Source organism: Eleginops maclovinus, chromosome 6, assembly GCF_036324505.1.
Source record: "Eleginops maclovinus isolate JMC-PN-2008 ecotype Puerto Natales chromosome 6, JC_Emac_rtc_rv5, whole genome shotgun sequence".
In the NCBI taxonomy this organism is placed as follows: domain Eukaryota; kingdom Metazoa; phylum Chordata; class Actinopteri; order Perciformes; family Eleginopidae; genus Eleginops; species Eleginops maclovinus.
Window position 1 is genome coordinate 11,485,603 of NC_086354.1, and position 14,851 is coordinate 11,500,453.

The window sequence follows — 14,851 nt, forward strand, 5'->3', positions numbered from 1 at the left end:
GGAAATATAAAAAGAATATGCATGTTTTTTTTACAGGTTCATGTAAAAGTAATGCCCTTAAACTAAACCAGATAAATTAGAATATTGTGAGAAAGTTCAATATTGTAGACTCACGTTGTCACTCTAATCAGCTATTTAACTCAATACACCTGCAAAGGTGTCCTTCAAATGGTTTCTCAATCTGGTTCAGTGGGCTTCAAAATCATGGGGAAGACTGCTGACATGACAGTTGTCCAGAAGACAGCCATTGACACCCTCCACAAGGAGGGTAAGCCTCAAAAGGTCATTGCTAAAGAAGCTGGCTGTTCACAGAGTGCTGTATCCAAGCATATTCATAGAAAGTTAAATGGAAGGAAAAGGTGCACAAGCAACAGGGATAACCGCAGCCTTGAGAGGATTGTCAAGAAAAGGCCATTCAACAATCTGGGGGAGCTTCACAAGGAATGGACTGAGGCTGGAGTCAGTGCAGAGCCACCACAAACAGACGTATCCAGGACATGGGCTACATATGTCGCATTCCTCATGTCAAGCCACTCCTAAACCAGAGATAACGTCAGAAGCGTCTTACCCGGGCTAAGGAGAAAAAGAACAGGTCTATTGCTCAGTGGTCCAAAGTCCTCTTTACAGATGAAACTACATTTTGCATTTCATTTGGAAATCAAGGTCCCAGAGTCTGGAGGAAGAGTGGAGAGGCACAGAATCCCCGTTGCCTTGAAGTCCAGTGTGAAGTTTCCACAGTCAGCGATGATTTGGGGAGCAATGTCCTCCGCTGGTGTTTGTCCACTGTGTTTTTCTCAAGTCCAAAGTCAATGCAGCTGTCTACCAGGAAATTTTAGAGCACTCTGCTTCCTTCTGACAAGTTTTATGGAGATGCTGATTTCATTTCCAGCAGGACTCAGAAGCTGCCCACACTGCCAAAAGTACTAAGAACTGGTTTAATGACCAGGGAATTACTGTGCTTGATTGGCCAGCAAACTCGCCTGATCTGAACCCTATAGAGAGTCGATGGGGTATTTTCAAGAGGAAGATGAGACACGAGACCCAAAAATGCAAACGAGCTGAAGGCCGCTATCAAAGCAACCTGGGCTTCCATAACACCTCAGCACTGCCACAGGCTGATTGCCTCCATGCCACGTCGCATTGATGCAGTAATTCATGCAAAAGTGAGGCCAAACCAAGTACTGAGTGCATACATATGAACGTCCTCTTCAGAAGGCCGACATTTTTGTATTTAAAATCTTTTTAAATTTTTTTATTGGTTTTATGTAATATTCTAATTTTCTGAGATACTGATTTTTGGGTTTTCATTAGCTGTAAGCTGTAGTCATCAACATTAAGACAAAAAGGCTTGAAATATTTCACTTTGTGTGTAATGAATCCTTGTAATGAAAATATGACAATATTCTATTGAGCTGCACCTGTAGTAACAACTAGCAACAAAGTGACTTAAGTCCTTACCAGTCAAGCTTAGCATACATCAAAACTTAATAAATAAGCATGGCAAACTGTATGAAATCTCAGATAAATAGTACGACCACATACTGCATGTTGACTGATAAGCACAAGATTTTACAATTATTTATTTTACAGAAAATAGACAACAAGTTGCATTCAGAGCTTCAGTTCAGATTAACTAAATATGAAGCAGAGCAATAAGAAATACACCAAAATGTTAATTTGGTTACCTAGGAGAAATAAACATCTTATATTGCAACATTAAATGTGTATATCAAAATTATATAATTTTGTGTACAACAATGAAAGACACCACGATATAATCCAAATAAGTAAGGTACATGGCCCAGTTTGAAAGTCTGAGATGACAGGAATAGTCACTTGAAACAGCATATGAATGCTTTTTAATTGGCAGAAGTAGTTGTTACAACAAAGTTTTCTGGGAGTTTAAAACATGATAATTGAAAACGTTCACTCACATTGTAATCATGCTCACCTTGAGTTTGTCATTGTCCATGTTGAGCAGCTGTGTCCCGTCCACTCCTCTGGCAGCAAACTGTGGCGCGTACTCCTCCATGTTCATAGTGATTAACCACAGACGCACCTGCTGGCTGTCCCACTCCGAGATGGGTCGATTTTGCCACTGGTTGTTGTTATTGGTTGGATTTGGGTCATCGTCCAATGTCTGACGGGACACCAGAGACAATAAGCAGACAGAGTGAGGAGTGGGGAAGAAAAGAGAGGAAACTGAAATTAAAAGAGAGTAGGCTTGGGGAGACGAAATGAAGGGACAGAGAGTGCTCCAGGGGCAAGATAGATAGAAACAGGAAGGTAGGGACAGACTCACCTCAGTGGAGGAAAAGGTGAAAGTTTGAGAGTGTCCAGAGAGGGAGACAACAGAGACATGACCCACCATGCTGGAGCTGCCCACAGGAGAGCCAATACTCTGGAAACAAGAGGAAAAACACCTCGGCTGCCTGGCTGCTTCACATCAGTGGCATGCTCACCCATGCACATGTTTGTTTATAAAGATTTTGGATGGTTTAAGATGTCTAGAGCCATTTTTAGATTGGAAAGTTCTAAAAAAAAATGGGGGAGGAAGGCATGCAGGGAAAGATAATTCACACTTCTCTCTCTCTCCATCTTTTCTTACCTGATCTCTCCTCCCCCTGGTGGTCAGGTAGGGTAAGCTGCTGCTGGACACAGACCGCAGTCTCTCCCTTCCTCTCTCATCGTCCACCTCTTTTTCTCTCCCTCGCTCTCCAAACCAGGGGAAGGGGAGGCAAGAGGGCATGGAGGTGACTGAACCTGATGGAGAAATGCCATCCGGCTCATCCACCAGGTCACCATACGACCCTCTGGTGGGGAACAACGGTTGCATTTTATAAACTTCCTTTATTCAATTAGTTTTCAAAAGATGATCAAATGATGGTTCTTGTGTAACCCAAAAAAACATATTGTCTGAATTTTTAAAAATTTTTTATGTGTGTGTGCGATTTCATACCTGTTGTGTATAGAGCTTTTGCTGCGTTTTTCACTTCTCCTTTTGTTAAGAGACTTGCGAAGGCCACTGAAAAAGAAACAGACTGTATTCATCAAAAGTATACCAACAGCAAAGCAGTCAGCTAGTGTCACTACTAAATGGGAGCTGGGATTGTCTCTGAACACACTATAACACAAATAGAATCTATATATAATAGAAATCTAAACTATTTTGAATTTTTCTACCAGAAAATATTAATAAATATGTTATGGCGTCATGAACTACATCTAAGACTGAAGAAACAACAGAGAAACTGCACCTAAAGTCAGGAAATATCTTTTTGGACTTTCTGGAAGCGGAGGATTTGCAGGGTGAAGTAGTGACGGTGTCGCTGATGTAGATGGGAGGGGTGAAGACGGAATTGTTTGAAAGTCGAGTGCTGAGGCCCGAGAAAGATGAAGTATTGGACATGTCACTTCTGCTGTTCCTTTGGGTCATCGAGGGAGCAGACCGGGATAGACTCTCCTGTATTTTCTGAATGTCATCTTCCTAAAAGCAACAAAGAGACGTGTGTGAGTTTCAAAGCCAGAAAGAAGCACATTAAGTGTTGATCAGAACTGTACAACCCTGTCTCCTACCCGATTCCTAAAGCTCTCTCTGAGTTTGTCTCGAGAGGGCGGATGCCGCTTGGATTTCTGGGCCAGCTGAGCTCTGGCTTTGTGAGCACTGGAGTCTAGACGTCCTGTATCAGGAATACACCAGTCTGGACCTGAGAAACACAATTAATTTCACAAAGCATATTAAGATGGTTTCATTTTCTTCACTATTATTAGTTTGTTTAAACAATAGAAACAGCTTTGAATTTATTTTCTACATCAATACAAATGGGAACATCAAAACGTAATACTAAACTGGTTTTGAACTTTTACCAGCAGCTACACAAAGTCGTAGAGACATACAGACACATTAACCTGCACGCTTTACAGTGACTGTAATTCGGCTACTTACGTGTGACTGAAGTGTCCAGAGAGTGGTTCTTCCCCTCTTCTCCAGGCATTTTTCCCTCTAGCTGTGCTATCTGAGATACGCAGCGAGAGACAATGACTACAGGGAAATGGCAGGCTGACCAAAGTAGATCCATACAGGAATGAGGAGCCTCTTTTCTCACCTGGATTTGCAGTCTTTCAACAGTGTCTCTGTGCAGCTTATCTTTCTCCACCATTTCTCTTCTTAAATCTGCTTCTCCACTCTCCCTCTCCTCTTCCCTGAAACTCATTTGAAAAACACATTTTTACTAGCATACACTCCTGGTTATTTAGGAACATTATTTCAAATTGTGGTAGAGATAATCTGGATTAATTGAATACCTGCTCTGGTATTCTCTGACCAGTCTCTTGGCCTTGCTGTATTTGATCTCCAAGCTTTCTGATTGACTCTGGGCATCAGCCAGTCGCTGGCTCACAACCCTGCACAGGGTCTGGGCCTCCTGCCAGTACCTGATAAATAGAGTAACGGGGCTTATAAAGAACCATTGTCTTCATAAAGTTTCTTTACATCATTATCCTTGAGCATGCATTAGGGTCCCACTTGAACTTTAAGCTGTTTTTTACATTATGACAGATTAGTCCTCCATCATAGACAGTGGCAAAATACCCTTCTATGATATGCTAAAGAAAATGGTCACAAAGCAAAAAGGTCTAAAGCATTGTACTTCTCAAGTTTGTCGGCTTTCTCCTCTCCATCCTGCACTCTTTGCTCCAGTTCGTCCTTCTGGTCTTGCCAATGGGCCTGCTGCTCCTCCCATGCCTTTAACTTGGCAAAAATAATGTAAAATAAATATTATGTTTGTTTTTGTGGATGGCTGTGATAAATGTCTTATGCACAAGGGAAAAGAACGGTCTTCCAAAAAAAAGGCCCTTTCGTTTTAAGCGTCACACATGCCAAAAACTATTCTTAGAGTTGGAGAAACTGTACACTTCTTAAATCCTCTTACTTCACGGGTTTTGACACAACAAAGGAAGTGCCCACTGTTCTAACACAGTTGGGTAGAAAAAAAGCCAGATTTTCTTCTGAAATGTTATCGCCAACCTAATTATGTCTCAGCGGTGATTACTTCAAGGCAAAGGCAGAAAAAGAGGGGCCGTCATAGAGAAGTGTTGGAACGCGTCCTGTGTCCTAGTAACTCTACAACCGAGCCATCTCACACAGTTAAATGGGTCAGACTGTTCTAAAAGTGGATGCAAAAGGTAGCATAGTAAAGTGTGTAAAGTTATTGGATTGCTTTTGAGAGAGATCTCAATCTCAGTTAAGTGACCTACCTTTTCTCTAGCGTGGTGAAGTTGGGCTGCTTTGCTTTGTAGTTTTGACTGAAGCTGCAAGAGACGGAGGAAGATTCATTTGATTACAGTACAATGTTTGTAAAAAGGAAAAACAGTTACCTTTTTATACTCATAAGTGTCAGTATTTGTTTTGAGAGATTATTCTCGAAATCCCATTTAATTTATCATTGACCTGAACCAAAATATGACTGTGTACACCTTCCTAATATACGTGGTTTATGGATGTTGATCAATTATTTGGAATGATTTTTTAAAATAAATATGGCACATTAAATAGGAAAACAGTGTCTGTTTAACAATAAGAGTCACATTTTAAAATGAAAAACATACTTGAATCGAAGTGCTGAGCACCTTAATAGATGAAAACAAGAACAAGGCATAGTTTCGGATTCAAAAATCCACGTTGAATGTAAAGTACCTGCTTGTATTTGAGACAGAGTTGGTAGTTGTCTAGATGGGAAAGAACAGACATGTCCTCCTCTTCAAGTTCCTCCTCTTCCTCTTCTTCCTCAGCCACTGACTTCTCTGACATGCTACGATCATATTCCTCATCCCCACTTGCTCTTCCACTCTTCATATATGAAAGAAAGCACAAAAAACCCACTACAATTACACCACATGGGATTGTAAACAGATAGAAACAGCACTGCTTTTTTCTAGAAAAAACAAACCTTTCTGGGTGTTTTATCCATTTCCAGGCTCTCGTTGATCAGTCGAGCCACCTCGCTCTCCACACCCTCCTTCTCTCGGCCAATCACAAACCTGGAGCCGAGCAGAGAAATCACTCTAAGCTGTGAGCAATCAATCCAACAAGAGGAGCACCGGTGTTGCCAATACCTCTAACGACAGCACAGAGCGTTATGATAGTGTGAAAACATGCACAACACCATATAATTCATACATGTGAATTTCCTTCTGTGGGGGCCTTTTTGAATAAAAAACGATTCTGAGGTTGCAGTATGTCTTAATCTGCATTGAGTCACTAACTACATATCCAAAAGTCTGTGGTGTTGCTGAAAATAATCCCATTCACCTTCCTTGAAACCCCCATTTTAGAGGGCAAAGGAAAAGCTTGTGTTGATACTGAGAAAAAGGTAACTTAATGTTAATGTGGCATTAAAAGCCAAGCATTGCTTGAATTGGCAGGTTTAGAAAGAGTCTTGAAAGTGCCAATGGAGAGTTTTTAGTTTGAATCTAAAAGATTGATAGGCAATTTAAAACAGAGAGTGTAATGTCAGGTGTCCAAGTGTGTATCATGTGTTGTCAGGCCAAAAAAAACATTTTTTAAAACAACATCTAAGGGGAGGAAAACATATTTTTATCTTGCTACTACTGTTTCATCTTTAAATAACTCCAATTATGTAAAAAAACATTTAGCAGTCTGACAGTCACTGATCAGATTTTTTTTAGAAACCAGGCATTGTAATAGCCTCCAAAGACCTCACACTGCATCACTCCCAAATTAGCAGCAGCATGTATACAAATACTGGGAAAGATACTAACAAATGAGCTGTTTATTAAGATATAAGGCATTTATTTTTTAAATGCTTGCCTACTTCAACATGGTTCAATCAACCATCCTTTACCAATAGTAAAGACATAATGTCATCCCACATTCCCAAGCAACACACTATTCGCCTGTCATTCCAATTTGCTGACACCTTGTACACAAAAACTTACTTGACAAGGCCGGACGTATTCTTGAGGACTGTGGCTGCAAACAGCTGGGTGACTCCAACCAAACTCACCCCATCCACCTCCACTATCTGGTCATTCACCTGAATCCTAGCAAACCGAGTAAAATAAAATATTATGTTTTTAGAGACACACTCAGTGTCCAGTAAACAGGAGTCTGGTGTTGATGAAATGTACCTCCCATCCTTTTGTGTTGCTCCTCCTTCAGTGATGGTCTTCACAAAGATCCCCAGTTTTTCCAGTCCCTGGTCAGCTCCGACACCCATTCCTATTATACTGATGCCCAGGCCCTCATTTCCTACAGGGAGATTTTCAAAATGTATCCTTTAATTAACAACTGACTATTAGTCAGGGGAACACTAGCATAAAAGCATCCTCAGGAGAAACATAGGACTTGAAATAAGAGGGGAGGGCTTGTTTTTTTTTACCTATTAAGAATCAGCCTTGTTTAGCTAATCAAATTGACTTACGATGCATAAAAAAGATCTCTCAGAAATATGCCACTTGATATTTCTGGATTCCAGAAAGAAAATATATCGTTACTGATGTGGATTTGAACACAGATATGAACACCAAAAAACAAACATATAAGCAAAAAGAAGACAGAGAGAAGGAAAGAGCAGCTACTCACCCTTCTCTATCTCCACAGCAAAGACATCCATTCTCTCCACTCTCTTCTCCAACTCAAACTCAGCCGAGGCAGACACCGGGTCAATGTCCTCATTGTGTCTGTCGTACTCTGCATTAGAATAAGTGTTGTACACCTGAAAACAGCATAAAACATGTTTAGGGATATACAATATATTTTTTAGACACTACAGGATTCTTTTTTTCTTGCACTGGTCCATTTTCAAAGTTTGGGCTATTTTCTTCTCTCAGGCCTGGTTTAAAATGAAAATAAAAATGTTTCAAAACACTTTTGGTGCCTGTATATTTCCCGAAAATGTACCAGAAGATAACACTCCCCCCCCCCCCCCCCCCCCCCCTCACAAAAACTAAAATATGCAAGATTTCTCTGATAAGGTTATGCGAAAACTGCCAATTTAACCTCAACATTTCAGAAAAAAAGTCTAAAAAAACCCACTCTTAACATGAGTGATCAACTGGGGAGGTTTCATAGTAACATGTTTTACTTAACTGTGACAGCTTCGGCTTATGTCAACACTGATGTCAAATGTATGCTTACTGAAAATATTGCTATATAGATTTACAGCTGGTTCATGTGTTCACCACAGAGGAGAACCATCTGCTGCTATTGACACAACAAGAATCTGTTTATGTAGGCAAATCTGTCAGAGTGTGAGGGAGAGAAACAGGAAGTGCAGAGACTTGTACAAAAAACTACAATTATGCAAGCATGATTATAAGATTGCAACAAATCAAATTGTACACATGCAACTTCTATAAGTCAGAACAGATACACTGCAATATCTTGTAATGAGCTGAGCCACATAAATGCCATAAACACACAGGAATGTTTTCTGTGCTTTTACATACTGAGGCAACTCTGAGCTGGGTGCTGACAGAGCGAGGGGAAGCATGTGGGATCTTGCCTTTCCTCCGCCTCCAATGGATTAGAAACATGGCTTTGGGCTAACACTTCTCTTATATGGATTCAAAACCCAGCTGGAACTGACAGTCACACAAATCTACTATAAAAGGCTTCAGCATGACTTTATAGACAAGTGACCCTGCAGCTGTCAACTAAGCACATAACAAAAGCCAAAACATGTCATTTTAGTTTAAAGGTTTCTCTTACCTTGATTGGTGCGGAGGTGAACCTGACCTTTCTCTTTGAAACTTCTGATGCATCCTCCTCTTCTTCTTCTTCCTCCTCATGATCATCCATTTCAGGCAAACCAGGAATTTCCTCATACTGCAATAAATGCAGATTTCCGTGTATAGAAGTCTCTGGATTAGTCTGAGATTGCTGCTCATGCACAAAAGCCTCGTTCTCAATCCAAGAAGTAACTTCAGATCCTGTCTGGTCCTCTTTGCCTCCTCCTATATAATCTTTTCCATCAGTACGCTCTCTCTCCTCCACATGCTTGACCTCCTCTTGCAGCTCAGAAGTTGTTCCCTCTTCTTCAGTTTGTACCTTTCCTTGGCTTTGTTCATATTCTGCTTCCCAACCTTTCATGTTTTCCACACTGCATCTCTCAGCTTCTTTGTCATTATCCTCCTCTTGCATCATGTCTCTCTCTGTCATTCCAGCATTTTCTTCAACTCCTGCAACAGCCTTATTTTCCACGTTGTCCCTTGTTTCTGTTGACTTCTCAGCCAGTGCAATATACCCTCCGTTCTGCCCCTCCCCTTTACCCTCCCTTTCTTCATTCACCTGCTGATACTTGTCTCTTCCACCTTTCCTGTCATGCTTAGTCTGTATTTTACATGACATGCTGGGCTCTTCAAACACATCATCAACCAGCTCCTGAACATGTTCCCCTGCAACTTTGTTGATGTCCTTTCCCGAATCCTCCATAAGCCTGTTTTTGACACCTTCCCCCTCCTTTTCTTCTTCATTGTCATCACTTTCTGATGACCCGTTCTTTACATCCACTAGTTCTGCCCTCACTGGTTCCTCAGGGGTCAAGTAGGGGTCAAGAGTTGTGCTTGCTCTCCTTTTTTTCTCAGTTTGTGATCTGTGGTTTGACCATGTTTGTGAACACAGGAGGGAGATGTGTTGGGTGATTCACTAGGGCCAAACGATGCAGGAGATTTAGGGTGGCCTGTCAGCGAGTTTACAGGAGGGTTCTCCAGGAAAGTATTTATGATGGGTAGGTTTATAGATTTGTCTTTATCAAAGCTATCCTCCTCTGCCTGGCTCCTATTCCAATTTGTGTCTTCCTCTCTTTGCACTTGGTTGACTCTCCCTAACCCTTCCTCCCCTTCTTCATCCGCCATTCCCTTGATTCGTCTGCCAGCAACACATTTTGAGTCAAGCCCTCCTTCACCACCATCCTCAATCCCCTTTGTCTCAAACAATCTCCGGGTTACAGAGAATTTCTGAGCCAGAGCAGCTCTGTCAATATCAGCAATATCCTCTGATCTGGGAGATTTATCCTGCGGACAAGATTCTGGAATAGAAATGGTGGTGGTGTAGTTTAAAACAGACGAAGAACTGAGAGCTGAATGTCTGGATTCAGGGAAAGGTGAAGTTTGGAGCATTGGGGTGGAGTTTTGGGGAAAAAGAAGGGGTGTAGACCCAGAACTCTGCATTGGACCATCTTGATTCAGCTGCTGGTTGTCCATTTGCAGGAAGATGTTGTCTCTTATCTTAGTCCCCCTGGTGCTGTGGACTCGCCCTCTGCTGCCTGTACTGCTGGACATTATGTTATCTGACAGGCTGGATGGCAGCCTGGTTGTGTGCACGGCAGAGAGCTGGACAGCGGCAGCTTTGGGCCCCGGTCGTTGACTGGTAGCAGTGTCAAATGAACATTTGATGGCGTGGAAGTCAGACTTATAGGTTATTCTGTGAGGAGAGGCGCTTCGGCCTTTGCTGTCTGTCCGCATCATCGGGGAAAGTGGATGAGCTCCTCAAAACTAATGAGAGCACCTGATCATGTGTTTAACAGTCAGATACTGTTTGAGTAATTCCCAGCAATGCTAGCAATTAAGAAGAAAATGTTGGATAATAGGGATATTGTGTTTCAAGAGGTTATACTGCATTTGTTTGATGACAGCAGGTGACAAAGGCAGGGTCTTGAAAAGTCATTGTCGTCAGGTAGTCTACCCATATAAATTCACCATCCCCTCAGCAAGAGTCCCCTGGAAGAGTGGAAGGAGATAGGTTAAGTATTTATATCGTTGTTTGTTGAAAAGACACAGAAAGTATTACCTCATGGTACGAAGGATGAATATTAAATAAAGATAATTATACAAAAAAACTGAGAGGTAAAGAAGCACACATTAATTCAGGTTTAACTGGCACAACTGGCTTCGGCTACTGGAGATTTACAGTTATCAATGCTAGAACTAAAATGACCAATATCCAGGCTCAGTAGGCTACTTACACTCACTCTGAAACTGGAAGTGTAACGATTGTAATCAAAGTGAAAAACACGTTGCCAGCAGAACACACATTAAATAGTTTGTAGCAGAAATTAGATCCTCTGCACTACCGCAGCTTTCGCGTGCAGTCTGAACATAAAGTGACACAGAAGACTACACAGGTATGGTAGAGCTCTCTAGGCAAAAAGACACATTTTATATCAGTCGGTTTGATTTAGCTTTACCTTTATATATTTATATATATAATTATATATATATATAATTATATATATATATCTTGTATCTTGCCATTATGCGTCAAACTAGAACCGAGGCTGGGATTTGTACATTTCAATTTTGTTTACTCAACTTGAGTTAAGTTAATTAGTGTGACTTAACCTCAATTTGAATGCTGGTGGGTTTTACCTTTCTCTTCACTGTAATCCTTCAGTACACGATGATGACAAACTGCAATGTTTTGTACGATTAACATAGATGATATATGTGTATAAAACGGCCACACGAAATCAGAAAAGCAGAAGTTTACGACAGCATTTAAAGGCATCAAATCTTACCCACCTGGCTGTAGTGCGCGCGCAGTTTAAAGGTCGTGACAGGCGTAGGGTCGCCCAGAATGACAACAACCGCCCAAATAAACTGAATAATTAGCATTAAAGGTAGCTGTGTAGCATTGTCTTAGACTATCCTCCTTAGCGTTCAAATGTTTCTTTGCAGCCAGCCGGTGCTGGCGGCTCCCTCGCTGTGATAAATACAGACAGATGGCGACTCATGTCTCTAAATACTGTAAATGGATTATCCTCCGGTAATCCTGTGTAAACTACTCCAGTAACTGTGCAACACTGACGGTGTATGAGTACCAGCAGTAGGGCAATTTAGCCTACATTTTGGAGGGTTAATTGTTATATTTGTGTCCTGACATTTATATACCTACAAGTCTGAACATTTTAGTCACAGTTTAAGCAACTCCAACTATTGTTACATTATGTTAAATGATCATTTTTTAGAAGTTTAAGAATAAAAGATCATTTAATGGCTGTGATGCCTTCCATCATAACAAATACTGATTTTATTGCCATTTCACTTTGTGTCTCCATTATCATTTTGCATCATACATTTTACATATTATCTACTGTAGTTGTATCTCACACTTCTATTAAACATGCAGGTTGCTGATACATGCACCTACCTTTACCTGTCTTTCAGCATCCCTGCAAGCGTTGCCATCTGCTTTGTCAACCGTTACCCCACTTACAGAGGTTCTCTTTGGCTCAGAGGTAAGCTTTGTGTGAATATTCACCTGTGTGCATGATGCGAAGTCAGCCAGATCTCACACTGTCTACCTGTGCTTGTCTGTGAGTCAAACGAGAGCAGTGATGCAGCACCTGCTGGTGTGTGTGTGTGTGTGTGTGTGTGTGTGTGTGTGTGTGTGTGTGTGTGTGTGTGTGTGTGTGTGTGTGTGTGTGTGTGTGTGTGTGTGTGTGTGTGTGTGAGACTACCTACCTGTGTGTGTGATGCCAGTGGGAGCGTCGGTGCAGTACCAATGTCTGTCTGTGAATCTGGCTTGTGTGACTGATGGACTGGACTCTACTGGACTGGACTGAACCGAGCAGACCCGAAAGAGTGGTTCTGCTCGGTGTGACCTGGATCTGACTGAAGACCATTTGTCCCAGGTGGCACTGGGACCTAGTTGATATAAATACTGTCCAATCACGAAAGCCTTCTTCTGAATGAGGCTAACCAAAGGAGGGAGGGGAAGGGAGGGGAGTGAATTGAAGTAGAGATTGAAAATGAGGGAGTGATGTCAGGGTGGGTGGCAGAGTAAATGTAAAGAGTTGTAGGCTGCAAGAAAGTGAGCAAGGCAGAGACAAAGACTCGAGGCAGAAATTTAACCTGGATTGGTAGCAGCAGTGGAAATGTGAAAGAGGGTGACAATCATGTGAATTGAGTGGTACAAGTAACAAGTGCAGTACATTACTGGTGTGGTTGCAGGCTGCTGAGGAATAATAGCAAATGCCTCCTTTTTATGGTGGGTCAAATGAGTAATACAGGGATCTGTGTGTGCTGACACAATCCTCAACTCCCATTTCCTTCACCAGCAGCAGGTCACCTTGACTTCCTCACAAGTTGGTGTTCTTTCCTCCTATGGCTTGCATATAAGGCCATAAGGGGTTTCTTTTCAAAAGTGAGAATGACAGGAATGCCTACAGACACAGAGTTAACACCACTGCCCTTCTGTTTCAGATTGTGGACAATATTGTTGAGCTGGATGATGATGGTTGTGCAGGTTAAGGAATGACTAGGGTGTGCAAGAGTTAACTTCCTTTCACCTTTCAATGACTGCAAATGCAAATGTATTATACACAAGCACGTTTAACTTTTTATTTGAACTTTGCAGACACATTGGATGGTATCAGATGTCTGATAATAGATAACAAGAAACAAATGTTTTCAATTCATTTTTCTACATGGTCCCTGAAATAAATACATTTCACACTTATATTTCCAACTGGGTACATGTAACAACTTTTTCATAGGATTTTTCCTTCAAGCAACCCTTGTAAGATGTTTATGAACATACAAATGTAAACATCTGTATCAAAACTCTATCATCTGTGTGGCTGTGAAACTAATTATAACTTTCAATCCTGCTTTAATGAACTGCTCCTAAATTAACACTGTTAATTTAAAGAGTCAAATTAAGTGGAGAGGACAGTTGCATTCTTTAGACTGATATACTGTCTGACAGCTGATGATATTAGCTGTGTGTGTGTGTGTGTGTGTGTGTGTGTGTGTGTGTGTGTGTGTGTGTGTGTGTGTGTGTGTGTGTGTGTGTGTGTGTGTGTGTGTGTGTGTGTGTGTGTGTGTGTGCACGTTTGTATGTGTGCTTTCGTGTCATGTAGCCTGCATTTGGCAGACACTCATGCCCCATATGGTTATCTGTTCAGTCAACCATATTTAGAGTTTCAAGCTTCATAAGGGAATTGCACTCCATCCTCTGAGCATTTAAATGCAGACACGTGCATACACACACACATACACAAACACACAAGAACTCCATAACACACTTTCTGTTCTGGAATGAACACACAAGTCAGCATTTTAAATGAGAAAAGCACTATGTAGCATTTCTGCAGCTCTGCACACTATACGGTGCTGTTTATCAGTCTGGCATATCCCTTAAACGGCACCTTTTCATAGCTGCAGTGTTGCATTGTGGTGGTGCATTTATGACTTCATAAACAATGATACTGCCACTTTGTGTCTAAATGAGAGAACTGCACATATACTATTTTTACAACATCAGTCATAATGATGCGATTCTGCGTAGATAAATATGCATAACTTTGCACTAACACACTGACAGTTATGGATTCAATTCTCACCATGGTGAAATGCAATACTGATCTTTGGCAAAGCTCTAGGGGCTTTAGCATTTATATTTACATCCTGCATAATCCTCAGATGCACATGCAGTTACTGCATTAGATAACAGCTTTTGTAGAAATGTGCTGTGATTTTGGAACCCCGTCAAACCCCTAACCGATGAGATTACAATGGATTGGATAAGCGGATGGATTCTGCAAGACACATTCTGAATGTCAATAGATAACTTTTTCATGCTGTATTAATCGAGCTTTAATTTTCTCAAAATCTTTGACAAAGCATATTTTAAAAATTGAATTCAGAGACAGCTGGCTTTGAAACACACTAATGCATGCACGCTGCAGTTTAACATCATGTTAAAAACTTGCTCAATTACCCTCAAGTATTACAGTCATGCATGCTAAAGTGCCGTTTCAAACAGATGCAGTGAGGCAAGCATAAACACATGAACACTCACGCAAGTACACACACACACACACACACA

The 14,851-nt window shown here is 41.2% G+C and overlaps 1 protein-coding gene across 1 annotated transcript in view; it reads right to left on the reverse strand.

Moving 5' to 3' along the window:
* The window catches only part of LOC134865858 (neurabin-1-like), a 14,061-nt gene extending 2,368 nt beyond the window's left edge, over window positions 1–11,693 (reverse strand). Inside the window, 18 exon segments of the mRNA XM_063885644.1 lie at window positions 1,952–2,140; window positions 2,609–2,813; window positions 2,960–3,025; window positions 3,258–3,487; window positions 3,577–3,707; window positions 3,947–4,016; window positions 4,107–4,209; window positions 4,306–4,434; window positions 4,650–4,750; window positions 5,257–5,310; window positions 5,696–5,848; window positions 5,949–6,039; window positions 6,958–7,062; window positions 7,150–7,270; window positions 7,604–7,736; window positions 8,732–9,615; window positions 9,618–10,740; window positions 11,542–11,693. Of these exon segments, the coding sequence (XP_063741714.1) occupies window positions 1,952–2,140; window positions 2,609–2,813; window positions 2,960–3,025; window positions 3,258–3,487; window positions 3,577–3,707; window positions 3,947–4,016; window positions 4,107–4,209; window positions 4,306–4,434; window positions 4,650–4,750; window positions 5,257–5,310; window positions 5,696–5,848; window positions 5,949–6,039; window positions 6,958–7,062; window positions 7,150–7,270; window positions 7,604–7,736; window positions 8,732–9,615; window positions 9,618–10,488 (3,636 nt within the window). The 5' untranslated portion in view covers window positions 10,489–10,740; window positions 11,542–11,693.
* Between the last annotated feature and the right edge of the window lie 3,158 nt (window positions 11,694–14,851).